The sequence below is a fragment of the Drosophila miranda genome, chromosome 2 (assembly GCF_003369915.1).
Source record: "Drosophila miranda strain MSH22 chromosome 2, D.miranda_PacBio2.1, whole genome shotgun sequence".
Classification (NCBI taxonomy): Eukaryota; Metazoa; Arthropoda; class Insecta; order Diptera; family Drosophilidae; genus Drosophila; species Drosophila miranda.
In genome coordinates, this window is record NC_046675.1 from 9,579,734 (window position 1) to 9,607,554 (window position 27,821).

The following is a 27,821-nucleotide window of genomic DNA, read 5'->3' on the forward strand; positions in this document are numbered from 1 at the left end:
ATTTGCGAAATTGACTTCAAAGCAGCGCAGTCGCGCCGCCGCAGGTCTGCCTTGCAAGAGTGAGAGAGATATATCGGCTGTCGCTGCATGTGTGTGATTTTGCGTGCGCCTGCTTCTGTGTACAAAAAAAATACGTCAGCCGACAGCGCAGCCGCAGCTGTTGTCTCTATGTCTCTCTCTCTCTGCTTTTGCAAGGTAGCAGAAAAGGGTGGGTTTTGTATTATGTATTTATGCACATATGTATATTATGTACATATGACAAATATATTATATGTATAATCAAATTATTCATTATATTTAAAAAAAAAAACACAGATTTTCGGTGAAAAATTATACATATATGTATATCCCACATATGCATATGTTTGTGCGACTTTTGTCAGAATTAGATTAGTTAAGCAGGGACCGTGTTTTATTAAATATTTAATTAATTTATATATACATATGTATATACATATATCGTGCAGGACCGTGGGATCGCAAATGCTGGGATTTACTCTGTGTGGTCTTCTGTGGAGCGTTGCTCCAACTAATACAAGTTTTCGCTGTTCGACGGCGTTGATGTTGGTGTGCCACACCCATACACCCGATTCGATTGCTGGTCATCGGTGGAAACGTTTGCTGTTGTGGCTTTTCAGCAACTTCAACGCACGTCCTGCGGAGGGGGGGCGTCAAAAAAAGACTTTAATCTGCCCGGCACTTTAATAATGAGATTTATATTGAAGAGAAATTGATTGCCTCTATGGGAGTCATTAAATGGACTAAGAAATATATCCAACGACGAGAGACTTCTTTCCAAACTGGGAATCGTTAAAATATATTCCTAACAGAATTACGTTCAGGAACCTTTAATGTTGCTCTGAAACTCTGTGGCATTTCTACTGTCCTTGTAATAGGGTCACGCCAAGCTGTACTGTAACAGATTTTCTTCTGCTCTTCTTTGAAAACACATTTTCATGAATGGAATGCTTTGTTTTATTCCATTGTAGTAATACTTTCGCAAAAATATTTAAATTTTCGAAAGTATTTTAACGCGCCGTCTAGCGGAGCTAAGTAACATGCTGCACTGCTTGGATAATTGTAGATGCAGTGATGCCATACTGACAAAAAAGGTACAGTTTTCAAGCAGTGAACTGCTAATAAGCAGTGCTTCGGTTAAGTTTAATTTAAATTTTTAAATGCGCCTAAGAAATGCTTTTACTTTACTCTAATAAAACGGAAATTGTTGAACATAAAAGCTATCTATTTTTATTGGAGCTTAAAAATTTTAGGGTTACAAAAGAGCATATGGCATCAGCTAATGAAAGTGTAATTCGTATTTAGAGCCCGCGGGACTAGAAAATAAAACAAAAATTAAGACTGTTCTACATTTTCACATAAGTTGGAATGGTCATTACGCCGTAGTTGTTCTTGCGGGCTGAGATCAGGATATATGTAGCATTCGTTGCCCTAATTGGTGGACAAGGAATTCTTCACCAGGCAGTAGTCCGCGCCCTTGATGGTGCCAAAGCCCACTGCCAGAACGGCTTGATCCAGACCATCCACATCGTTTATTGCTGTACTTTTATTAGATGATTGTTGTTATTTAAATATGTTAGTTCAGCTAGACCTTTTTATTTCCATTGAGAATTGGCTAAAGCTGTCAGCATGACCAGGATCTGTTAGGATGTTAGCACCGTAGTTATAGCAAAGCCGACTCAAAACGGCTCATGAGTTCAGACCGGTGGAAATGTCCTGTAAAGCAGAATGAAACCACACCAAACCGATCAGAAAATGTGTAGCTTATGGTCAATGGGATAAGTTCACAACAGCATACGTCGCAATACATTATTAGTTGAGACTTGTATTCAGTAAAGATTGCAATCATTAAACTGTATCTGTGTTGTGAGCCATATTTGATTGAATTGTTATGCAAGGGGTGAAGTGAGTTCACAAGCGCGAGTTGGTCCAGGGACTAGGAAATCAAAGCAATATGTCATGATTTAGAACTACAGAAAAAGCAGCTTCTTTTCATAGTTGTTAGAGAAACTTTTGCGCTGTTTGCATTTCCTGTTTGTACCAATCCAAATTCTACCAGTACTTCGTGTAACGGCTGCGCCAAAAAGAAACGCAATTAAACTGGATAAGTTACATGTTACATCCAGCGAACAACTGCTGTGAAAAGCACTCAAGAAAGTGGCTGACTACTCTACTGCCAGCGGAAGTGACATTTTGCCAGCTTGCTGCTGGCGAGCACATATTCAATTATGTGGATTTACTGTGGAGATAAATTGATTAATTTGCTCGCACAAAAGCCCAACGACGGACTTTGTATAAATACGAAAAGAACTCTTCAATGCGACAGCAGTTATTCTAGAACCAGTTTCCAGCAAACAAACTTGTTGCCAACGCCGACCCGACATTTTTTTGACCAGAGCCCACACCTCGCCGCCAAAACAATCAACTACCGGTAAGTGTCGAGTACCGTTCATACGTCATTATCAAATCGCTCGGCCAAAATCATATGTTAAAACCCGGCTCAAGTGTCACGCCCACAAAGCGGCTGGGCTGTGACGTATTCGCGGCATAAATCGCCGCGGGCTTATTACTCATATGCTGGCGCGTGTTGCCTATTAGTTAGGAAACAAACAATTTGTGTCGCATAAAATTAGCATAACTAAAACATTTCCCACGATACATTTGATTCGTTTATACACAAATATATGTATATATTTTGTAGTTTAGTCTCCACATTCTGTTTCGCTTGGATGGCATCAATTTAAATCGTTTAAAGAAAAGGCAGGCGTCCCAAAACCAGTTGCAGTACATTTGCCCTAGCCGTCTCAGTAGCGTGTCCGGTTGGAGGCAGATCCGTGTAGGACAAAAGAATGCTCATTATATCGAAGCGTAACTTATTGTTATAGCCAGGCCCACCCAACTCCGTTCTACACACCACAGTTTTACAACATTTTTAATGCATTCACAGCACCATTAATTAATGAGCGATCGGATCGGTTCGGAGCGGATCGGATCGGCAGACCCGGCGCTTGCCATTCGCATAAAATTTGCATTAATTACAGCTACAGTTCGGCGGCTTGACACTTCCTGCTGCTGCTGTTGCTGTAGCTTTCCGATAAGTTTTCCTAAAGCTCTTTAGGTGCTACTTTCCTTCTGAACTTCGGTGACTTTTTTGCTGTGCTCTTGAAAGCGGGGGAAATTTTTCGCCAGCTATAAACAGCATTGATAAAATGACATGACAGATCTGTAAATAATTTACGCGGGAGACGGGTCTGCAAACATGTGTATTTTTAATTGCCTTACAAAACATTTCTGTCGCGTCTCCTTTGAAGTCTTATCAGTGGCATTCCATAAATTCTAACTCATTTAATGGGCCGAACATCCATTTAGCAGCCATTAAATCTGTTCACCTGATAGCTATGCAAAATTCAACGGCCACAAAACAGATCCCTGAATAGGAACATTTTTTTGCGTATCGCTCGGAACAAATCGAAATTTGCATACGCTTAGCAACTATAATGGCAGTTTTATTGAATTTGTATTGATTTCGATTCGTTGAAAGATCTGACGTAGCTTAGCGCCACTTGGGCTGGGACTTGGGACTGGGCGCTCGAGTGTCTCTGTCCGTCAGTGGTCCGACGGCTTCGCCTCGCTTCTGCGCTTTCAGAGACCGGCTTCAGCAATAGTTGTTTTTGTTGTTTCTGTTCAGACTTCTTTACGTTATTAAGCTTTCGCATCTGCGTTTGGGCCGAGAGAATATGTATATAAAATAAGAAGACAAACGAGCGATAATAATTATTTCAACTCCGCTCTAGACCAGCCAAGTCGCAAGCCAGCCAGCCAGCTCCCGGTCATATCTGACAAATCAGACACAAAAATACTATCAACACAGAATCCATCCATCATGAATACCAAGCCCTTAGTACTGTGCACCGTTGTGGTAGTTGCCCTTTCCCTGCTGCAATTCGGGGATGCCCTGCCCTCCATCGGGCACTATGGCAAGCGTTTTGGTAAGTCCGCAATCGCTCGAGTCCTCCTCCATGGCGTATTCAATTTCAATTTTAATTGCTTACTTGCAGATGCGATGGGCGGCATTGATTTCATTCAGGTTTGTCTCAATAAATCATCTTGAACCAATGATATATGGCCAATTAACACATTCACATACTCCTTCTGCAACAGGTGTGTCTCAACAACTGCGTCCAGTGCAAGACCATGCTCGGCGACTACTTCCAGGGCCAGACCTGTGCGCTCTCCTGCCTCAAGTTCAAAGGCAAAGCCATACCCGACTGTGAGGACATTGCCTCAATAGCTCCGTTCCTTAATGCCCTCGAGTAGAGCCGCCGTAGAGGCGTCTCTTGGCCCAAGAGGTGCTTTTGCGTGTGTGTGTGTGTTTTTGTATGGCCTGTGACTCAGGTGCGGATTTGGGTCAATGCGATGCTCAACAAGAGACGATCATGACTGCTGATTTCGACTCGACCACAAAGATTATGAAACTGACTTTTGCTAAACAACTGAACTTCCAGCACGTAACCAAAGAGTTCCTATTAACTTAGGTATTATGTTATCGTAAATAAACTAAACTAATTATGTCTTAATACTCAAGAAGGGCTTGTCTTTTATATCTGGCCGTAAATGGGACTTCAGAGACTATATTTTCATTCAACTTAAAAAATGCAAAGTTCCGGCACGAATCTAGGGGGTTTCCCTTTCCATTAAAACACTCCAGTTATTACCTTATCGTTCTTACGTTTAACACTGATGCTTCAGGGTTGCTTTCTGGTACCGATTCCTATATTCAGCAGATGGTTATCTGCTGGTACTTTGAACAATAAAAAAATCATTGAGATCCAGGGTCAGCACTCATATTTTCACATGTCTTGAGTGCGTTTGTGTGCGTAGACAGCAGGCGAAAAGGAACGTGAGGCAGCGCAGCAGCAAAACACTCTCCTATGCACTGTGTATAGGACGCTGCCGGGCCCTGATTTTAATGCACAAATGTCGTAGTGTAAGCTTTGCGATACGCCAGACAGGACTTCCCATTCCATTCGGTCTGATCTTTGAATTCTTGAGCGTAACCTTTTAAGACAATACAAATTCTTTGTTTTGTTTTTTTTTTTATTTTTTATTTAAAAAATAGTTGCATATACAAAATCTTACATCAAAATAAATTTTATAATTATTAAAGGTTTCTTGTTCGGTTTTCCGGTCTTCAATATCATTTAACTTAATCGCTCTATTTCTGCTATTTAATAATAATATATACAAAAATATGTATGAAGAAAGAAAGAACTCTGAACTGAAGAAAATGGCAGTGTCAAACTACTGACTGGCTATAGAAATGCTGTATGGAGAGGCGAATGGTGGTGAGCACAGACTAGTAAAGAGACTAAGCAGTAGTAGAAAAGAGGAGATTTGCAGAAGTACAGAACTGCAGAGGAGAATGGACAGTGTATGGAGGCCAAAAATTGAATCCAGATTGTTAAACAAGCCTTAACCAACACAAATGGCATTTACTTCCTAAAGTTGAGTAGCGTATCGGGTATTTCATTAATGTAATTCTGAAAGATACAAGATATAAATAATAATAATATTTAAATCAATTAAAATCAATTTTGATAACTTACATAGAGAGAGGGATCCACGCCGTGATTGCCAAAGTCGGCCCATTTCGAAAGATCAATCGATGGTATAATGCCGCTCTTGCAGGGCACTCGGGGGTTACTACAAAATTTCCAATAGATTAAGATACTTTCTCTATATATGTCGAAATGATTCACTTACATTTCGTGATCCGGCAGTACCATGGGATAGATTTGTACGGTATCTATCAAGTCAGTGTTGTCGCAAATCAAGCGGGAGAGCTTCGCCTTGCGTATCTCCTGCAGCTGTTCGGGGGTGAAGGAAGATGGCTGGTTGGGCAGTTCGTACCAGAAACGATCGCCGCGGCGCAGGTAACTCATCTGGGTGGCAATGACACAGGCAAAGGTCGGTCCCAGCATAGAGCCAGGCAGCGACTTCTCCGAAACTCCGCCAGACCACAGATCAATGTCAGAAGGGTGCCTAAAGGATAAATAAACTGTAAGTACTGATTTAATACGAGTATAAATCATCGTGAAACCTACTCGAATATGCTACCATAACGCAAAACAGTCTCATTGGGCATCGAGCCGTACATCTCATCCCAGGTGTTGGAGGTGGGCAGACCACAGAACTTGCGGAACTCCATGTAGCCGGGAATACCGAACTCTCGACCGCGCTGCATGTTGAACGAGACCAGATCCATGCCGAAGCGGGCACCCTCCTTCTTGAACAGATGGTTGGTCACCTCCTGGGTGATGGAGTCGTCCATGGCCTGGGCCACTTGGTTCATCAGACCCATGAAGTACTCATCGAGAACACCAGCCCGGTACAGATCGTAGGGGCGACGAATCAGGTCCGACAAACGTTTCGAGGCAATGAACTTGTGGGCCTTCGACCAGCGTTCCACAGCGGTGGGCAGCAGGGAGTGGCCGAAGCGGAAGGCGGCACCAGCAAAGGAATCAATTATGCCCGGATTCACTGCCGAATCATAGCCATCCCAGTAGCCGTCTTTCTGCAGCACCAGGCCGAACTTCTCCATCACCTCCTTGCCCAAAAGAATGGGCAGGAACTCGTTGTATGTCACGTGCTGGACAATGGCGATGTTGATGCGTCGTGCCTCCTGGAACAGGGTCTCGTCGTCCCAGTGTTTGTTGATTTGCGCCATACCTGTGGCCAGGCGATTGTGCTCTCGTGCCATCAGCGTGTGCATGCAGGTCAGGACCAGCTGTTCATTCACTCGAATCTCTCCGCCCTCGAAGCAGTACATGCTCTTGTTGGGTCGCGTGCAGCCCTCGTCGGGTATATCCAGCTTGAGGGGCAGCAGGTCCTTCAGGCCGTACTCCTGGAACACGGGATTCATGCGCATCAATCCACCGTAGCCAGTGCGAAGCTTGCGGGCAAACGCTTCCTTCACTCCGTACACAGTATTGGCATCGATGACGCCGGTTAGAGTGTTGAACTGTTGGCGCGAGCCTGGAGTGGAATTAAGCAGAGGATTAGGAGGGCTTCCACAGAAAAGGTCGAATGAAACTTACCCAGTCGGCAGCCGGGTCGGGGCGATGGGAAGCCGCGCACGAAATCGATGCACTTGACATTAAAGAGACGATAAAAGTAGTCATCATCTGGCACGCGGATCTCGTTGCAGTAGGGGTGCTTCAGATGTAGCGGACGCTTGCAACACTCCTCCGGATCGTTGCGGTTGATGGGATCTGTGTGGGAGGGGGGGTTTATGATTGTATTTACGTTGCAGCTGCTTAAAGCTGCTTATAATGCAGCTCAAGACATACCCAGCGGAGTTCCTGTGAGCGTGAAATCGTGATCCATGAACTGACCCCAGGCGATGACCATTACAGTGCCCGCGTGATCGTGATAGCCATCGTCGGGGTGCATGGTGCGTGAGACGACACGCGAGAAGGGCAAATCCCGGCCGGTAACCGATATCCGTGGGGCGTTGATACCATCCGCATAGAGGGGACCGATCAGTCGCTGGAAGGGAGCATTTGCCGCTCCCCATGTGGGATGCTCGATGTTGTTGCACAGCCCATCGAAGCGGCGGTATTTTCCTGGTCGGCACTCGACGCCCGCAAAGAAGGGCGGACACACCTCCCGAATCATCGTCTTTGAAGTGTCAATCGTGGGCAGACCCTTCTCAATCTCCTCATAGGACAGTCCATAGCTGGAACAGAAAGTAAACGGAATTTAATTGCCAGTCTGCTACGCTCGTTAGTAATTGCATCTGAATGCCGTTCACGTTCACGCAACTGCGGATATCGCTAAACTTGGCTCTTTCCTGTGTCGCTGTCTGTCCTGACTGCCTGTCGAGCGATTCTCTACACTCGAAATGCTTATCGGAAAATTGCAAAATTAACGTATTAGCCCAGTTAGCAAACGGCCTGTAATTAACGCGCTTTTGGTCTGGCTAACAGTGACAGATATTGATGTTGATGTCTGACGTTGACAGTGGCAAATTTTTTCAATTGGTACCCGGCTTTTTTTCCAATTTTGGACCGAGAGTTTTATGCTGACAAACATGTATTTGTGGGCAATTAAAAGATCCAGAAAATGGGTAGAAAACCGCAGTGCCGGCACATAAATATCCAAAGGGACCGCCACAGACGTAGACTCTTCCTCAAGTGAATGAGAAAGCGAGAAAAGCCGAAGGGAAATCGTTTCTGGCCGGCTATTGTGTGATGTGATGGTGAAATGGGAAGTGGAAAGCTGTAAAACTTCACAGCCAATTGGGTCTTAAAGCGAGTCTGCAATTTAGAGGTGTACCCGTTGTATAAGGTCGTTAAACCCGCGAAAATACAAGGCAACAGATATTCCAGATAGGGATATTCCGTTCGTCACGGCAACAAATCAATCGTCCATAATTGATTTACATTACATTGGATTGCATCTTTTCGTTTGCATCCCATCCTGTTTACAGCCGACTCTTTGTTTTATAGAATGATCATAAACAAAACAGGCAACAGCCGCCTCTGCCGTTTACAACATGTTATAAGCCATAATCAAAAGATTATACAACGGCAATTGAACCAGTCGCAGCTGCATCAGCTGGAGCTGGAGATGAAGATGCGACCCGAGCCAGCCTTAGACACGATGAGTGAAAGTCAAACACATTGCGCTGTGGGCAGATGCAGAGGGGACAAGCTTTGAGCACATGATCTGGCCTGGCCGCCAACTGTGGCCAACTGACTTGGCAACCCGCTTACCCAGATTCCGCATCACTCCACTCCAATGCAATAGCCAATCGTTGGCCAACCCCAAAGCGCAGAAAGAAAGGCTTCGGGGTCGAAGTTGTAGATACCCTTGTAGATATAATCATGCTATTTGGATATTATTTGTCTGCGATGTATCAAGCAGTCAGAGTTAATTCGATTATCTTCCGAAACCGGCTTTTATCACCAACTACTCTACCCTTATTATGATCTGATTTATTTACAGATTTGTCAGGATTCATTGATGCTTGTTTTCCTAGTGATCCTTTCTTGGCGTTTCAGTATCGTACATTATTTTATCGACTAAGTTTTCTGTGTTCAAAAACGCCTCCTTTTGGCTGTGAACAAATGCAATATACCCCTGTGTTCAACGAGTACGGAGTACGAAAAGGAGAAATAAAACTGGAAATGCTGTGTGGCATCTTCCGCAGCTTCTTTGGTCTGGGTGTGGGGGGTGGCCGCTGAGAGCGGGTTGGATCGGAGTGTCGGGGAAGATAGTCACGCGCACTCTCACTGGGGCTGTCTGGCACTGTGGTTCGTTGCATAATCCGAGTTTGTTTTCATCTGCTGCAAGCTCAACAAATAGCTGCAAATATTTTTGTTTGGCAAAAATGCGGTTGCGCCAGTGGGGGAAGCGGGCGCATGGAAGAAGGCCTCGTGTGCACCTCAAGTGCCTGTGCACCAGTGACTGTCCATCAGTCAGATCCGCAGACGCAGACAGAGCATAGTTTTCGGCAGTGCAATTAGCATTTGCATGTGCCAGACTTTCAAAAAACTCCATATACATATCCCGCAGATGCTTTTATGTTCCGATTTCGGCGGAGCACAGAACCTTGAAGGCTGGCAAGACAAGACAAGAAAAGACAAGACAGGCCGAATCTCATACATATTCGATGACTGCAGGCGGTCTTAACCGTGTTGCACGACTTAACTGCCTTGTCATGCGTTATTTGGCAACGGTTATTAGTGCCGAGGGAGCTGGTGGGCGTGCCAGGGCAACTTTCAAATGCGTTTAGCGTGGATTACTTACGTGCGGGCCAACTGGATGGAAATGTCGAGCAGCAGCTCGCCCACGGTTGCCAGCTCCTCCGGCTTCCAGTCCGACTTGGGTTGTGCCACATCTGCAAAACACATGAGAGATTATATTATCCGTTTCATGAACTCTTTGTGCAGAGAATCCCCATCGCCATCGCCACCCACTTACGTATACGCTTCCGTGCATCCAAGTAGGCGGCATTGATGGCATCGTAGGTGATGCAAGTGCCGGGTCCATTGTTGTAGGGGTTCCTGCAAAGAGCCACAATAGATTGATGTGAAAGTGATTCCAATTGGCATTAACAGGCAATTTGTCCCTTATCACATGCTCCCACAAGCCCAGCCCCCTCCTCCTGCTTTAAAGGCCTGCGCAGTGGAGGATAATCAAATTATTACCAGGCGACTGCATCAAGCGGCTATGAGGCGAACAGAGCTGAATTCCTGGCCACAGTGCGGAACGTGACTTGGTCGAGGCAACATCATCAGCATGGATCTGGAGCAGGCACACAGCAGGCTCAGTCAAATACTGAAAAGCCATAAGCCAAACTATCTGGGTGTGCATATTCAGGACTTGCTGCTCAGGTCAGGCCAAACCTCGAAATGGAGTCCAAAATTGGTCAAATGGCTGAAGGGGTTTCTGGGGATCATAGTGCTGCTATTCAGTTTGAAGTACTACAACGAGGAGCTACAGGGACAGGTGAGGGAATGACTAAAGTGATCGTATGCTATGATGAAATCAATAACGAATCAGTTTTTCCTTTCGAAATAATAGCTTGTAAGTGCTAGAGAGAAATCCGGGCTGATACATTCGTTTTCCTCTATCTCTCTAGAATTGTTTCCTTTCCTTACCTCGCCCCTTGCGGTATGCTCTTCGTCCACCCGAAAATTGTAAGTTCTGTGTGAACATCAAAAATGTGCCACGCCTCCAGGAGATTAGTCCCAATGAGTTTGAGAGAAAATATGCGTACAGTGGGGCCCCAGTAATTGTCAGCGATGCCACCCAAAATTGGACAGCAATTACAGTGGGTATTACGTTTTCGATGTCGTTGAAGATCTCAATGTGAGTTCATGTGATCATTTTGGAATAGCTCTTCAACTACTGGTACTTTCGAGATGTCTATGGCAAGGCTATGCGGAAGCAACGCATAAAGGACTGCCAGTTTTTGCCGTATAAGACGGGATTCCAAGATATCTACGAGGCCCTGGATATGCCGGAAGAGCGGGTTGAGCTGAAAGAGGGAGAGAAGCCCTGGTACTTTGGCTGGAGCAATTGCCATACGGAAACGGCAGAGGAGTTTCGCAGGCACTACGGAAGGCCCTATTTTTTGCCCGAAAGTTCGGAGAATAATGCAGTTGATTGGTTCTTCATTGGCACATCCGGACTGGGCGCACAGATGCATGTGCGTATGCATGTCCTCTTTGGGCACTATTGATTGATCAAATCTCATTCCCATACAGATTGACAACGTGAGATTGCCCTCGTGGCAAGCGCAGCTGGCAGGAAGCAAGCGCTGGCTGCTGGTGCCCCCACCCGAGTGCTATTTCCAATGCCGCAGCTTCGATGTGGTGGTGCGGCAGGGTGACATTAGTGGGTACAAGTTGGATTATATTGGCCGATAGCTAATCGATACTCTTCCAGTTGTATTGGACACCAACAAATGGTACCACCAGACCTTTGTCCAGCCCGGAGCCATCAGCCTAACCATCGGGGCTGAATATGACTAGACTCAACCGGCTCGCGGCGGGTTTTCCGCCCAACAGGAAACGGCTGCCTCGACATCTCCATCGCAGACGCTGTGGCCAAAACAAACACGGACAACTGGACAACTGCGGCTGTATCTGTAACTGTTACAGTAACAAACTTAACTTAAACATTGCATATTTTTCTCTGTGTTTGCCAGCCGGTTTGTTAATTAAATGCCAAAAACACGCAAATTTCTTATGTTGGGCAGCTGCCCGAGAAAATCTCCCCCAAAATGGGGGCCAGCAACTTCCTCGAATGGCGCGACATGTAAAACGCGTGTCAGACGACAACGATGCGTGTTAACAATGCGTAAGTATTAAGTAATTACAGCAACAACTGTAGAAGCAGCTACAGCAGCAACATACCAACACAAAAACGCACAACAAAAATGTGCAACAAATAGCAGCGACAGAGACACATGGCCAACACACGCAATGCAAAACCATTTCAGCTAAAAGCAACATTTTTCAGGAACTTGCAGCCATTTAATGCGTACCCGTTAATGGAGCAGAGCATACCCACCAAGGCATCATGTTTGAATGCGTATCCGTATCCGTAAAAAGAAATTTTGAATTCAATCGGATCCAAAAGGATGCAAATATTGATATACTGTACTTGCAAGTAATCAAATTAAAATAGTTACAATCAATACTCTTTACCAAATATAGACTTTGATATGTTTTTGGTATTTCTATTATCTTAAATTAATTTTTTTCATATTATTTAGGGCATAGACTGACAGCAGGTGTACATATAAGTAGGAACATACTGCTGACCTCAGAAATTGCAGTGAAATTTTGGTTAGATATTAAATGTTTCATACTTATTTGTATGTCCTTCGGACTGAACAATGTATTGTTCAATGCTTTTTAATATATTTAGAAGCTTCTTAAGTTGTATTTGCTTGGCAATATTTATTGTTAGTGCATTCCACCTTCGCCATGGTAAGGCAACAATTTGCCCGCATTTTTCTTAGGCAAATTTGTCAAATCGAAATCGAAAATGGCAATGCCTGGCACTTAACTGGTCTGCCAGTTAATTTTCCAAAAGTACACGAAATAAAATAAAAAAAAGTTAACCAAAATTTACTGCGCCTGATAAGTTCAATGTGCGCATAGCCGGAGAGTTTTGGGCCAGCTAGAAAGTTGCTTGCATGCGGCACGCACTGCCACAGTCTGTGTGCTCGGACCTGGACCTGGAGCTGTACCTGTACTTGTTATCCTGATTGTGTTGCTGCAAAGTAAAAACTAATGTTACGAATTTTGGGCCGGGGATCGTGAATTCAATATGCGCTCGCAGGTGCGCGGACAACACTTCCTGATCGAAGCGAAACTGTATTGAGTTGCATGGGCCGCTGTGGCGTATGCGTAATATTGTGAATAATTGCAAAAGCGTGTCGTAAACGCGCTGGCAAAATATTCAAATATCATTTATCTATGCGAGAGCGGGTCTCTATTTCTGCTTCTCCTTTTCTCAACATTTCGGGGGCCCCATGGCATAACCATGGAGGCGATCGTTGTCTCTCAGGGGCTACTTCGCTTACGCAGATGGGGACAGAGACGGGGACACAGACAGAGATGGAGACGGAGATGCAGTTGCAGATGGAGGCTCAGATACAAATACAGACTTGGGGTAGACAAAAAGTTTCAGAGGCCGCAATGAAAGTGGCCGTGCAAAACCTGTATTTAACTTTAAGTAGGTTGCCGCTTGGTTGCCAATTGTTGGCTGCATTTTTCCCAGCTGACCGCAACGCAGCCAGGTTCAACATTCAAGCCAAAGTCAGCCTTAACGATCTTGCAGACTCACGTTTTGATGCCCGGCGACCCCAAATTAGCTCCAATTCCAGATGACCCCCGCACACAGATGCAGAGATACACAGATCCACAGATACTCGAACACCATCGAACAATTTGCAGCAGATCAATCTCGATCTGGATCGTGTGACATTTAAAATATAGATATCTGCTGGCGGCCAAGTGCCATGAGTGCTGGCTGAAGCTGAAGTTCACGTCGGGAGGCATTGTGTCTTGGCAGTATTTCAAAGTCACTTTTCGAAATCATTTCAAGATAAAAGTCTGCCATCTCAGTGGCGGTATCGGTCCCTCCGCCGCACAGGTGGGTTTATTTTTCCGTTTTTCCTTTAACATCTGCAAGTGTTGCAATGCCATTTGTTTGAATGCTGGTTTGCTGTTTTGCTATTTATGTTTGCGGCTTTTTGTCGTGCGGTTTGCTTTTTTCCATTACTAATAAGTCGCTTTGGTCTGTCAGGTGACTTCATGATGCGTCTGTCTGCATCACATGTTGGTTGTGTCGCTGCTGTCATCGCTCGAGGCCTGTTCGAGGCCACAAACCATTTGCTGCTGCATACATGCCTGTATTGACCGTGCCTGTTACACGTAAGAACCCATTCTGAGCAGTCTGTTTTGACACCTCTTCAAGTCAGTTCTGGCAATATATAAGACCCATCCAGCCAACGGCTAGACTACTCAAAAGTTCGTATTCGCCAGAATGAGATCGGCAGCAATCCTGCTCTTGTTTATTGGCCTCAGCAAGGCCGCGAATCACACTTATCCTCTCAGTACTAGTACTGAGTTCCCAAAAGTCGGTTCTATTAATACTAACTGCTCTCTTGAGGCTTTGCCAATTTGCGGATACAGGCCATATTCAGGCGGCCGTACCGTTTGCACCTTCCTCAATATGTGCTTCTATGACCAATTTGTTTTGGCAACGCAAAATGGTGAGCTTGGAAAAAATCATACTTACTCCATATTGCAAGAAAAATTCATCTAATTGGCAGATTGGCGGGTAGAGAGTAATGAGCCTTGCCAGTGGCCGACAAATGATTGTCACCAAATACTGAACGAAAGAAGGCATTCACGAAAAGCCAAGAAACATCACAGGCTAGGAGCACATAAAAATGCATCGAAGTCAATGCAACATTCAAGAACCCAGAAGCATCACAAGACAGAAAGACGGGACAGCAAAGAAGGTCTGAAGTTACTAGACTCAAGCCTACCCCCTATTAAAGTGACACCAAGGGACCAGATATATGGCAGCTCTGAAACACCGCAAATCCCAAAGGTCACTAGTTGGACCTTAGTGGAAAATAATCATCACACTACCGAAAAGCCCGTACCCTGGAGGAGGCGTGGTAGGCAATCCCGATCGAAAGGCAAGAAACGTCGCAAGACAGAGTCCAAGCCAAGAGCCAAGATTCAGCCCAAAAAAGAAACAGAAATTGATGTAAGGGAGACTATGTTTCAATAAAACCTACATAGTTTCCGGCAAATGTCTTATTATTTCCCTGTAAGCTTGAATGAAGACGTTTTCTGTCAAGTGTGGTAACTACTCTATGCAGCAGCAGATCCCATCACATCACTCAGCAGGCGCACTCACCATGGTACCTCCCAACTCAATGCAACTGCAACGTCAGATATGAGTAGTCGACTCTCCCATAGGTTGTAGCTTCTGCTGCTGCTGCAGTTGATAATGATTAGCTCAAAGCTTGTGTTAGGCCATGTTGTCGTAGGTGTACAGCATCGACAGGTAGCAGCCCCATGTTGCCACTGCTCAAACAAGCAGCAACAGCAACAACAACTGCCACAGGCAGAGCCAGAGCCAGAGCCAGACCCAGACCCAAGATTTATGGCTGTCAGTCAGGCATTTGCGCCGTTTCGGTGTCAACGTTCAAATATTTGAGCCGCAAACATAACCCAGAATGCTGCCGAGCCACTTTTTCTGCAAAGCCACAGCACAGTTTCTATTTGTACTTACAGAGTGCCGCGGAATAGATTCACATTGTAGTCGTAGACGGAGGAGCGACCAGGTCCGGCCAGCAACAGGGCGCACTCCGATCCGTGGGCCGTCTGCAGTTGTTCGCCAAACTGATGATACTGCGCCTGCGCGGCGGCCAGAAGGGAGAGCAGAAGTATTCTGGAAGTAGACGAGTGGCAAAAAAGCAAATTAATACGTTATGTATGCATATATGCAGTGGAGGCGACACGCCTCTTTGACAAATAGAAACACGCCCGTGGCCAAGAGTATTAATCAGCCAGCAGCCACAGATACAACAGGCAACGGCATATGTGGCAGCTGCTGCTGCTACCAATGGGCTATTTGGCGTTGGTATGGGTATTGGTAGGGGTATGGGTATGGGTATGGGTATGGGTATGGGTATGGGTATATACATACATAAGTCCAAATATTCCATATGGACTGGCCATTGTTTTGGGCGTTTCGGTTACTGTCAGCCAGCGGGAGGGCATGGTAGGAGAACCTGACATCTGACATCTGGCAACCTTGCTTTTATTTTTAGATTTAATGCGCTCAGATTTATGACTCGGGGCTCGTGTTAATGCCTTGTTGGCTTTTGTCGCCCGACCAGGTTTTACACAACAAAAAACGCAGCAACAGAAACACATTTTCGGACAATTGTTAACGCCTTTTGATAATTATTGATATTGATTGCTTTTGATATTTCTGGCTCTGGCAGCAGCTAACAGTGAAAGTATTTTGCTTTAATCTACAACCTATTCAGTGTTCCTCCTTCCCAATTCGATCCCAATGGTTTGCTTTTCTCTCTTATAAATTGCACCATAGATTGCATCGAATTTCCTTAAAGCTCACACAATTAATACCAATTTACGGCAGCTTAAATATTTAATTGCAACTTAAAAAGTAATTTCTCAATTGTTTAAATTAATGAAATTTGAGTAGCCAAACTTTAGCCACTTGTTGAAACACCTGGCTGACAATTATCAAATATATCAATATATTAACAAATAATTCTAATTTCTACGGGCTTATTGGGGAATATCCCGAATATATTAGCGAAAAGGGATCTTCATAGTTGTATGATATATCATATTTCCATGCACCATCTTTGATGGTCTTTCGTAATGATGTCTCTGTTATGTCCTTAGGTAGGATTTTAGTTTTTTTCCGAAATCTTTTCATTCTTTATATGTAGAGTCTACATACATATATACAATCGCACGCTTTGGACGGGAAGACGAAAAAAATAATTTTTAATGATGCTGAAATATTGTTTATGTGTATAGTAGTACCTTTTGATGCTGCTGACACTCAGTAAATACACTAAAGAGTGAAAGTACTTCGCTTTTCATTGAAAGACAAGACCCACAAAAGGGCAAAGCTCCCTGGGCAGCAGGTTCGTTTATATAAGTAAAAACCCAAACAGAAACAATAACGCACTTAAGTCCTTTCACTTTTCATTTGACACAGTTGGGGCTTTCTTTTCGAGAGACCACATTAAATGTGATACTTTGTCGGACGTGCCGCAACATGGCCCTGTATTCATTACAGAAAGGAGGGGGTCTGAATATAACTGGGGAGCAAAGGTAGCCCCATTCAACAAATCTTTAAGTATGTACAATAGTATGCATCTTATTGTACGGAAAAATTGCAGTATTTGCACAAATGTTTCGCAGATATTTTACGAATAATTGCATTGGGCTCTTCTGTACAGAACTTTTTCAGGGCTCTGCCGTATAAATAGACATATCCAGTATTAGCGATCATTCCCAAAAGATTTGTCAACATCATGAGATCTCTTTTCATCGTTCTTCTGGTTGCTTTAAGCTGCCTGGCTCTGGCTAAAGGACAATGCCCCAGAACCTGTCGCAACATCAATCGTCCTGTTTGTGCCTCTTGGACACGTCGTGGCATAACCGACACCTGCACTTTCCGCAACGACTGCACCCTACAGAATCAGATTTGTCAGCGTCGTCAGAGTAAGTAAACGATATTTTTCGAAGCATTTAATATTATTTTGTTTGCTTTCAGATTGGATTAAAAGGCTGCCAGAGGCAGCTTGTATTGTAGAAACAAGAAACTGTAGATCTCTCCTGCAGTAAAAATATTTTAATTTGTGTTGTCCAAAACCTCAATAAATAAACTGGCATATTTTCGCCATTAATCGCATTAACAAAAGATTTGCTCACTTTTGAGCATGATTTGTATGATTTGTAACTTCATACTCCTTGGGTCTTAACTGGCTTAAATGCTTATTACAAATCGTGAAGGGCGAGCTACTTTCATTTAATATAATTTTGTTTATCGTACAGAAACTGATTTGTTTCAAACCAAAAAGCTATGAACCGCAAAGTGCGTTGAGGCTTCCAGAAGTATTCTGCTAAGGAGTGACGACGGAAAGTGGATCAAATCAGACTCGGAAAATGCAGAAGCGCTTGCAACCGATATAGAACCTCAAAACCGCATGGGAGTAGCGTCCTTGTATTAAGAAGCCTTTACCGTCCTTACTAACCAAGCCATTTTCCCCTTCTGCAGTCCAAGCAGAAGTTAATGTCCCTTTGAAAAATAAAGCTGTTGGCACGACTGAATTGATAACCGCATTCAAAAACTGCTTCCTCGCAAGGGACATCATTCTTCGCATCGGTCAATTCCCAACACCATGGAATCGGGAGCCTTGAGTCATACAGATCTATTTATTAGCTTCCTTCCAGTATTCTCTAAGATATTCGGAAGAATATTCTTAAGCTGAATATTCTTTAAAATGTCCAATAACATATATCGTTACAAGCAAAGACGAAATATCTGAAATAAAAATGATCAGAGCCGGCGTTCCCCATAGCAGCCTTCTTAGACCACTTCTGTATACTCTATATACATACGACATGCCTTTACCAAATATTACCCCGGGGGCCCCATCCTCCAGTGCTATCATTACATTGAATATTGTGATGGTGTGCTTGAGTCCCGATTGTAGTAATGTGGAGATCTTTTTTGAGCACGGAATAAGTGCGAGCATAGTCACTGCTACCTAGGAGTCCACTTCGATAGACACATGACTTAGGGAGCACGCATTAGTGCTACTGTCATTAGCCCTGGATCCTTGATTTGATGTACATTTGATGCACACGTAAAAATGATTAGTTCTGACGAATGATCACAGTACAGGGTTAAAGAATGTGGCAAGCATCAAACCCTAAGGGTGATGACGGGTGCTGGGAATCAAGTAAACCACCACAATAGTTGAAGTGATGATTGGTTCCTTAATCATCCAAACGAAGCAGCTCGAGCACTACTCGTCATCCTCAAGTAGCACGATGCCCTAAGCCTCTACATCCCTCAAATATGACAAATTATTGAAATGTGTAGACAAAATATGATCCTTTGTTGGACAGGCCACAACCTAGTCCCTGTATTCCATTACCGAGTGGAGGGATCTGATTACAACCGGAAAGTACATCTTTTAAATTGTACAATTAAATGAATCTTATTGTACGGAAATATTACAATATTTGCACAAATGTTTCGCAGATAATTTATGAATAATTGCATTGTGTTTTTTTGTTCAGAATTTTTTCAGGGCTCTGCCATATAAATAGCCATCTCCAGAATTAACGATCATTCCCAAAAGTTTTGTCAACATCATGAGATCTGTTTTCATCGTTCTTTTGGTTGCTTTCGGCTGCCTGGCTCTGGCTAAGGGACAATGCCCCCAGGTCTGTACCAGGATATTTAGTCCTGTTTGTGCCTCTTGGACACGTCGTGGCATAACCGATGTCTGCACTTTCCCCAATGCATGCACCTTACGAAATCAGATTTGCCAGCGCAATCAGAGTAAGTCAACTATTTTTTTTTCCTATTAAAAATTACTATTTTGTTTTCTTGCAGATTGGATATTGCGGACAAATTCAGCCTGCATTAGGGAAACAAGAGACTGTATTGTTCTCCGACAATAAATGGATTTGAATTTGTGTTGCCAAAGCCGAAGTAAATAAACCGGTATATTTCCGTGATTAATCAAGAGAGCATAAATTAACTGAAGATTTGCACACTTTTGACCACTGCACAGTAATAAGTTTCAGTTACAGCTTACATGATTTGCAACTCCATGCTTTTTGGACCTGAACTGGCTTAAATGCTTATTAACACTCGTGAGCGGCGAGCCGCTTTCATTTCATTTCATTTTGTTTTCGCACAGAAATGAATTTGGTTCAAGGTTGCCCTTTAAATACTTCACACAAATCAAAATGTTATGGCCCACAAAGTGCGTCGAGCGTGGAACATATGAGTATTTTGCTTTATGAGTGGAATTCTCACCAAATGGCACTTCGTTCATTAGCCATCATGACAGGGCAATTAGAATGCCAACAAAACGCATTCGCCCACACGGACTAGAGTTTGGGTTGACATGCTGCCACGCCCAGACACTGCCACGCGTGCACGGCACACAAATTGGTCAACAGAAGGGGGGGATATGATATGGCGCAGACCGCTGACTTAATTGACTGCCTGGACAGACGCAGAAGTCAGAGATGCAGATCAGAGTTGCGGGCCAGCAGGCCACTGCGTAAGTCAATTAATTGTTGCTCGCCTTTGGGGCGACAACTTTTGTGAAAGGCCTGCACGCAACGTCCTTCTGGCCGACCAGCCTCAGCACCAGACCCAACAATTTATGCATACTCACACTCACCTGCATGTAGATATATGTATGTACAATATACATGTATATAAATATATATGGTGTCTTTACACCTGCCCGCAAGAGTCAATTAATTTTGGCTCGTTGATCGGTGGCTGGCCAAACGACTTTTACATAAATTGCAGCTTCGACTTATCTAAGTCACTCGTTCAGAGAAGCCAACATATTTGGATGGCACACATCTGTGTGACCATAGCCGCCACCTTTCCTAACCAACCTTTCGGGGTCGGAGCGAGTCCCATGATCAACGCCACAAACCACAAACAAAGAACGGGCGCAGTTGGCCAATTAGAGCCGCCAACTGGGGAGAAGCCCATCCAGATATAGGTCCTGCACTCCAGCCGCTAACCAGATCGGTGCATATTTTGAAGCGCATCTTAAAGTTGACATTTGCTTATAATATTTTTCTGCATCAACCGTACGTTAATTGCCCGATGAATTGTTAGACAATGCATATGGCTGCTGATTGTATCGTACTCGTATAGGTTTGCTCTGATGCTGCTACTTATGTCATCTTTGCTGTAATACCTGGGACATGCCTCCGTCCCAGGCCAGAGCCAGAGCCCCTACCTACTCTACCCCAACCTCTACCCTGCCCAGGCCCCCAGGGGCGTGCCAAGTGCATAGGACTTTTTGTTTGCCTCTTTCTTTGTTTGCTGCGACTGCCTGGCGCTGCTGCTTGCCACATCGCTCGCATTGTCTGCCAGGTTTTGTATGGAAATCCGCTGCTCGGCATGTGGCTGATGTTGGTTGTCATGCAAATGTGTCGAAATGACTTTGGTAATGTACTAAAGAGAAATTCATAATTTATCTTGACGGCATTTTTATTGAAAGTGATTAAGTTTATATCTTTTTGGAGTCTTCATGATCATCTGATTGCATATGAAAATAATACTTCACGGCTTCTGAGTCCCATTCAACTCTTAATTTTTTATAGATTAGCTACGCTTATGGGAAGGCCTCCAATACATGTTCGCACCATTTAGCTCAGACTTTTGCTGGGATTGCCTGATAGCCGAGTGAAATCTGTGATTATGCACGAAGTTTTAAATGCATTTATAATATAGATGTTAGTATATTTTATTTTTTCATTGTTTTGCTATAATTCAATGGCGAAGAATTCTGTTTAAGCACTCAGTTTAAGAACTCTGCTATTAAGGAATACAAGTAACAATTTTCGAAATGTGTCTAAACGTTTCCATTCTTCTATTCTAACCCCATAATAAACTTCACAGGTAAAATTCTAAGCTGAGAAACATAGTTGAAAATCACAAACACAATAAGTATGTTCTCAAGATCCAGAACGAATGAGTCAAAATTGCTTTGACCAACAAAAATCATAAGTCAAGAATATATTTTAAGCTTTACGATGCTTGCTCTAAAAAAAAAAATTAAATATCGCTTGTGGGTTTGTTTTAAATAAGAAGGTATCTTTTTTTGCCACTTAATAATTCCTTATGGCAATCAACTTAACAACATTATTGGATTGCAATTCCCTACCAAGATTAGAGCACAGGTGTGAACAAGTTTCTATATGTAAAGATCAACAAGCGGCAGTGCAGCTCTCCTTATAACCAATGGAGCGATCCCATGCCGAGTGAATCTCGTTTGTGTTGCTGATTGCTAATGCCATTGCCCCAGGCACTTTTAATTGTTGCACTTAGCTTTGCTCAACGCTTTGCACCGGCCAATTGTTTAATTGATTCTCAGATCTGTGAGTCTGTTGCAGACAGGTAGCTCTCATGTCTTCACATCCGTTTGGCATTTCGAATGCAGCGGTGTAAAAAGCTGAAACCAAATCGAATCAATAGAGAACACATGGCGCATACTTGATACACAGACAGGCAGGCAGACGGCGGCAATGGCAATTGCAACATGACGCACATTTATGTGCCATTACTGTCGCCTTCTTTTTTACTGGGCCATAAATTGGCAATGCAGATTTGATGGGACACAGTTATGGGCCAGATAAGCGGGCCAAAGCTGCCTTAATTCGGTCTCTGACCCACAAAGCGCTCACGATCGTATCGCTCTGAGGAAATCCACTCACAAGCTGGATATTCGGCATGTGAAGGGTTTGATATATCACCAAAAAGCAGCCAACTCGGCCGACGCACGCAATCCAGATAGCCATCGGACACGGCTTACGTGCAGTTTATGGACTAGGCTCGAATAGAATGTAACCGAGCTGCAGCTGTAGCCAGCTAAAGCTAACTGGCTAACTTGAGCAGTGTCTGGGCCGCTATCGGGGGCCAAAACGCCGCCGATCTTTGCTCTGACTGATAACCGAAGCTGGCAATCTGACGGCATTTTACGCTTTTAACAGCTTATTAATTGAGAGACCGCCTCTTGCAGATTTATACTAGGCAAACTCTCGGCTAATTGCATACAAATTGCAATGGCTGGCCTGGCCTGGGCTGGCCTGCTTGGTCCCAGTAAAACAGCCAGTCAGCCTCATACTCATAGCTGGCAATAGATTCAATGCCAACTTATTGACCAAAATGTTCAGGCGGCATTATGAAGTGCAGCTCAATGCAAAACTGGCTGCTGTCCAGACCTGCCATTGATTGTACATAAATCAAATGAAAACAACTTTTGCATCTGATGTCTGTTTTGAATGCCTTTTTTCGCCTTTTCTAACAAGTCAACCGCCTTGACTTTCTTAGCGGAGTTTGAAGTGCACTTCTATGAGACGGCTGAGCATCCTCAGAGAATGACAATGTAGGTGGCTTTACTCGTATGAGTACACCACGTGATGCCACAGCCACAGCCAGAGGCAGACGCAGACGCAGACCAGCCTTTCACCAGGCCGAGTCCCAGATTTCCCCCGAAAATAGCTGCAACAATTACCAAATTTTTGTAGCCTACCTGGGCTCGTGCATTCAATAGCATAGCTCGGGTATGTCTGATGATGCCTGGCAATTGGCACATCGTCTTGATCATCATCATCATCATCAATTTGAGTGCGAATGTTGCAAGCACACACGGAGAAATACTCCACTTGGTCTGCCTACAAATGAGCCAAGTGATTATTCGGGTTCGGTTGGGTTTGCTTTACTTTGGGTTTCGGTATTTTCGGTTTGTTTGAATTTGTGTGTTGCGTAGCCCAGCATGCCAACATGCAGCATATTTGTGCGCTTGTGCTTTATTTAAATACCAATTTTTATTTGTTATTTGTGTGTATTTTCAAAACTAAATATAGGTATATATACGGATATGTACTCGTAACCAGCAGTTGCATCTGTTTCTGTTTAAAGTGCTTCTGCTGCTTCTGCCCCAGGTAGTCTGCCGCATAGTTTTGCCCTCGGTTACCACATAATTTTGATGGGTGCATTTGGGTTGCCTTGGCTCTCACGATCCGATTCATAGCCGTATCTGTATCTGTTCCGAGTTGAGGCTCCAATTTGCAGCGAATTGCGTCGACAGCTTTTGCATTTCAATTAGCAGGGGGCTCCACTGATAAGCGCCAAGGGCTGCCTTCATCTCAGTCGGTGTTGGAAGTGAATACACCACACATTTCACTTTTGGTTCTCACGCTGGTAGGTGGATGGATGATACTCGTACAATTGGTATTTCATGTGGGCCCCAATAAATAAAGTTTCATTTTGTCATAGATATTTGTAACACTTTCTCGCCCCGTGAGTCAGCTATAAACCAATGAAAGACTCTTGAAACTCAAGCACTTTTCAGTGGCACAAACATGTGTTGTACACAGACCCTTTCGGCACTGAACCTGAATCACATCAATGTAATAAGAGGCCCACCCCTGGCGCCCATTCATAAAGAGCACTCTTTCGCTCTTCCATTCATCACGGATCCACTCAATCAAGGCATCACCTTCCCATTCATGATCCCTGCTTGTTCGACTTTCTTTTGTTATAACATCAATCAACAGGGTTCGCGAAATCAAAGCAACTTCAGCTAATGCAAAAAAAATCTAATTAAAAAAATATATCGAAAATGGGAAACCAATTCAAAAGGTTGTTGTGGGCAGGCATGACGTGAATCGGGCTTTTGAAAGTGAAATGATTTTTAGTAGTTTACCTTAATGTAGCGCATTAATAGCGCATCATCAGCATCAGCATCATCCACAGCCGAAAGAGATCTTTAAGTCAAAAGTGAATGTTGACCAACATTCACTTTAAGAAATCGAGCAGTTGCAAAATATAGGTACATTCAATATACATACATATGTACGTCCATGGATGTGGATGTACTGCCTCCATTTATCCATCAATGTGAGGCTGAGCAATAAGTCGTTTCAATATTTCTTCTGTTCGAGGCATTGGGATGGGGCATGAGTTGGTTGCATGAGTTGTGCGAGTAATTGTGGCAAACACATCAGGCAGGCATTATGCCCAAAAAAAAAGAGGAAAACAACGGCAATATGCTACCACAAGTCATGACTTTGACTGCCGTTGTCTGGGCCTTTGGCTTGGGTCTTGTGGACCTTTTAAGGCAGTTTACATAACGAAGCCAGCGGCCAGAGGCAGAGGTAGAGACAGAGGCAGTCATAGCCTGGTAGCCTTTGGCTGTTATTTGGCCATAACAAAGGCCCCCACACTGATCGATTTGGCACTCATTAATACGCAGCCCAATGCGACTCTTTATCGCCCAGTCCCGATCTCGACTTCGACATCGACTCGTACTTCGATTGAATGCACTTCGCGCGATCGCTACTTTGCCGCTTTCCAATTTGGCACTAGCGCCCAGCCCAACACCGGATCGGCCCGATTGTCTGATTTATGTGCATGCAAATCGGCAAACTGCAAGTTGGAGTGCTGGCAGCCTTGACACAAATTCACCAGGAGAGCAATCAACGCTTCCCGCCTACCAACCTGCCTGGCCTGGCTGCCTGGATGGCTGGCTGGCTGGCTGGCTGGCTAGCTCTCCATGGCCACAATTATGTCTTCATTTTATAACATTTGGCCAGTCCAAACCGAGCCGTGGCAAGGCGAACCGAAGCACGACGAGCTGGACTGGATTTCTGACTAGTCACGAGGCAGATGCAGCCAACAATTGCCGGCTGGCAGTCAGGAAATCAACCCGTTTGCTGCTCCGTTTCTCGTCTTCTACATTTAAGGAGAAAGTAAAACGTTGCCTGCCGCCGCCTGATCGATTTCAGCAACTGGCAACTGGTTGGACATGAAGTTCAACATCCAGCCGGGGCACACACACAGACAATTGTGACCAATTGTGCAACCCGATTTGAACTTCGCATCCAATGTTAATGACCCCGTTTGGCCAGAGTAAAAAAAGAGTGGAGCTCGGTCTGTTCTTGGTCATAACTCTATTTTATGGTGGCCTGCAGTCGAGATTCGGAAAAACAAATCAACGAACGAGGCGACCCAGCAGAGCACAGTCAATTAGCAGCTACTCGCTAAGTCCCGGCAAGCCGGGTTTTATGCTTATTGCCGCCGTTAGTATGTTTCTTGGCCAGTTGGGTGTGAGCCGCCACCAGATAATACCGTTAGGCCGTAGAACATGCCGGCAAATTATGGCCAAGTCAACAAAAACAACAAAACGGGTCCCAGGTCCCAGGAATGACAAATAGCCTGGACACGCCCGGCTGGCTGGCTGGCTGATTTAAATGAGGGCGGCTGCCTAGCCTTCGTTCAAAGCGGATAAGCTCCAGCCGGATTGCCTTGCAACTATCATTGATTGTTAATACTAAGCAGAAACAATTTAAATATTATTACTATACGTATATTGCCTGCTTAAAGACTTATCTTTCACCTTTAGCTTAATTACTATTTAAATCGAAACCGAAACCGAAAACCCCAGCTGAGCCCCATATTAAGCCCGCATCTGAGGTGTGACTTTGGCGGATCAGTTCGGAGCAGTGCGGCTCGACTCAGCGGAAGCTGAGACGGCCAAGAGCGTGACCTGTATGCTCATTAATTTCGCCGCTTTTGGTGCTGATTTGTTCATCATTACGGGCTGGGAATGGCGCGTGGCCGGGGGCCAAAAAACACACTCGCTCGTAGAAAGTGGCAGGAAACCATTAGCATGGGATGTTGTTAGACAATACCAAGACAGAGCTAACATTCATTAAGACATGACTGACGCCTCAGAGAACTCATCCAAGCAATGGCTCATGGCTCAACCTGAATATAAATGGAAGAATCAAAGTACTAATATGGCGCAATGCCGTTTTATCATGCAACCCAAAATCATCAGAACGCTGCATACCAAACGAAAACTTTCTGTGCCAACGAGTCAGAACTTTCCAGTTACCAACGCACACACACACACACACACGCGTACGAAATACATAAAGTAAGAACACTAGTGTACACCTTTCGACTATGGGATACCCCCTTCTCCAGAAGATATGGGTAGAAAATGTTTTTCTTTATTGCACATGAAAATGTTTTCCTTTCGTTATTTTTCTTAGTTCCGGAGAGTCTTTAGGGTCCTAGTGTTCACACAGACAAACGGAGATGACAAACGGAAACGTTTTCTTCTACAAGAATGCAGCATACCCCAGTGTTCTAAAAGCGCTGGGTACAAAAAAAAAAAAAAAAAAAAAAAAAACAAGAATTTCGAAGAAATGTTTACAGAAAGCTGTCATAAAAACGCGCTAGACGCGTAAAAATTACATAAAAATGAGGAAAAAAATATGTCAAGAACCAGTCGCTGACTGTGGCAGACATTTCTTTGCTACTAAGCGTCGACGCTGACCACTTGCCACACACGCGGCTTGGCGTGGGGCGGCTTTTAGGAAAATTAACTGAAAACATTTGGGTCCAAAAATGAGAATGCAGCTCATTAAAAAATAGCCAAGCCAAGACACCTTACATACCTTAAGATCATTTCGTTGACGTTGCACGTTGCCACTTGGCCGTTGGCCGTTGTTCGACTTGTTAATGACTTCTTTAAATGCGTTTGGCTGTTGCCTTTTTTTTCTTTTGGTCACCGAATACTTTTCGCACGCAACGGCTAAAGGCTGCAAATTAATCCAATTATGGCCGACAAGGCAATAAAGTAGAGACGATGGCCCACGCTATGTTCGATGCAGACTGTGTTGGCCTTAATTAATCTTAAGCCTTGTTTGGCTGGTGCGATGGTGCGTTGGTACGGCGCGGCAGCCGCAGAGTTAGCCGCGAGTTCGTTGCCAGAGTCTTTTGCACTTTCTGAGAACTCAATGGATGGAGCACTTGTCCGCTACTAAGGCTTTTCCCTGCAGCAACTTTTACTCTCGAGTTTCACCCTTTGTCACTGGCCTTTTGGTTATTTATTTTCTTTTCTTTTATTTTTGATCGAAAACACTTGCTGGTTAGCGGCCCGTTTCCTGCTTTGCGTCGCGGCCTCACTTTCACACACACAGAAGATCACTTTGTATGCACTGGGTGTTGAGTACCGTTTCTACCATGTATTGTCCGCCTGCACAACCGCCTCGGAGTGTGTCCAAAAATTAACTGAACGCTGCCGGTCGAAGCTGCCACAGAAAAGACAAAAAGAAGAAACAGCAACAGCGGCAGCGGCACAGCAGCGACCGGAGAGGCCGGCCCCGGCGTCAGCACCGACAGCGACCGCAGCAGCGATAGCAGTCAATACAACGGTTTTTTTCTTTGGTTATCACTTGGTTAGTTGCCGGCTTGCCATTGGCATCGGCATCAACATCGGCAAGCGGAGCAGCAAACTCAACGATCAGACACCCAAAGACAAGAGCAGCGCCGAAGCTTGAGCTTGGTTTGATCGTCGGGCTTGAGTGAAAGTTGATTATATTTGAGTCGAGTTGAGTTCGGATTGTGGTGTGGTGAAGTCT

The 27,821-nt window shown here is 44.4% G+C and overlaps 6 protein-coding genes across 6 annotated transcripts; 5 read left to right on the forward strand and 1 right to left on the reverse strand.

The window, feature by feature from the left end:
• Positions 1-2,357: 2,357 nt before the first annotated feature.
• Positions 2,358-4,597, forward strand: LOC108154575 (eclosion hormone). Its single transcript, XM_017284875.2, has 4 exons — positions 2,358-2,449; positions 3,813-4,007; positions 4,077-4,105; positions 4,180-4,597. Exons 2-4 carry the CDS (start codon positions 3,902-3,904, stop codon positions 4,333-4,335), a joined length of 291 nt encoding a protein of 96 aa, XP_017140364.1. The 5' UTR covers positions 2,358-2,449; positions 3,813-3,901; the 3' UTR covers positions 4,336-4,597.
• Positions 4,598-5,149: 552 nt separating this feature from the next.
• On the reverse strand, positions 5,150-27,642 carry LOC108157445 (peroxidase). Its single transcript, XM_017289500.2, has 10 exons — positions 26,856-27,642; positions 15,355-15,513; positions 10,006-10,088; positions 9,832-9,922; positions 7,368-7,756; positions 7,116-7,289; positions 6,123-7,053; positions 5,782-6,060; positions 5,625-5,721; positions 5,150-5,558 (listed from the first exon to the last, which is right to left on the reverse strand). The coding sequence occupies exons 1-10, from the start codon at positions 26,864-26,866 to the stop codon at positions 5,511-5,513; spliced, it is 2,262 nt and encodes a 753-aa protein (XP_017144989.1). The 5' UTR covers positions 26,867-27,642; the 3' UTR covers positions 5,150-5,510.
• LOC108157446 lies at positions 10,276-11,762 on the forward strand. Its single transcript, XM_017289503.2, has 5 exons — positions 10,276-10,533; positions 10,667-10,858; positions 10,925-11,236; positions 11,295-11,424; positions 11,476-11,762. Exons 1-5 carry the CDS (start codon positions 10,324-10,326, stop codon positions 11,559-11,561), a joined length of 930 nt encoding a protein of 309 aa, XP_017144992.1. The 5' UTR covers positions 10,276-10,323; the 3' UTR covers positions 11,562-11,762.
• On the forward strand, positions 14,075-14,869 carry LOC108157447. Its single transcript, XM_017289504.2, has 2 exons — positions 14,075-14,317; positions 14,378-14,869. Exons 1-2 carry the CDS (start codon positions 14,089-14,091, stop codon positions 14,845-14,847), a joined length of 699 nt encoding a protein of 232 aa, XP_017144993.2. The 5' UTR covers positions 14,075-14,088; the 3' UTR covers positions 14,848-14,869.
• LOC117187280 (vasotab-like) lies at positions 17,118-17,532 on the forward strand. The gene is made up of 2 exons (XM_033389622.1): positions 17,118-17,333; positions 17,386-17,532. The coding sequence occupies exons 1-2, from the start codon at positions 17,144-17,146 to the stop codon at positions 17,454-17,456; spliced, it is 261 nt and encodes an 86-aa protein (XP_033245513.1). The 5' UTR covers positions 17,118-17,143; the 3' UTR covers positions 17,457-17,532.
• Positions 18,969-19,383, forward strand: LOC108157448 (turripeptide Ici9.2). Its single transcript, XM_017289505.2, has 2 exons — positions 18,969-19,185; positions 19,240-19,383. The coding sequence occupies exons 1-2, from the start codon at positions 18,996-18,998 to the stop codon at positions 19,305-19,307; spliced, it is 258 nt and encodes an 85-aa protein (XP_017144994.1). The 5' UTR covers positions 18,969-18,995; the 3' UTR covers positions 19,308-19,383.
• Positions 27,643-27,821: the final 179 nt, after the last annotated feature.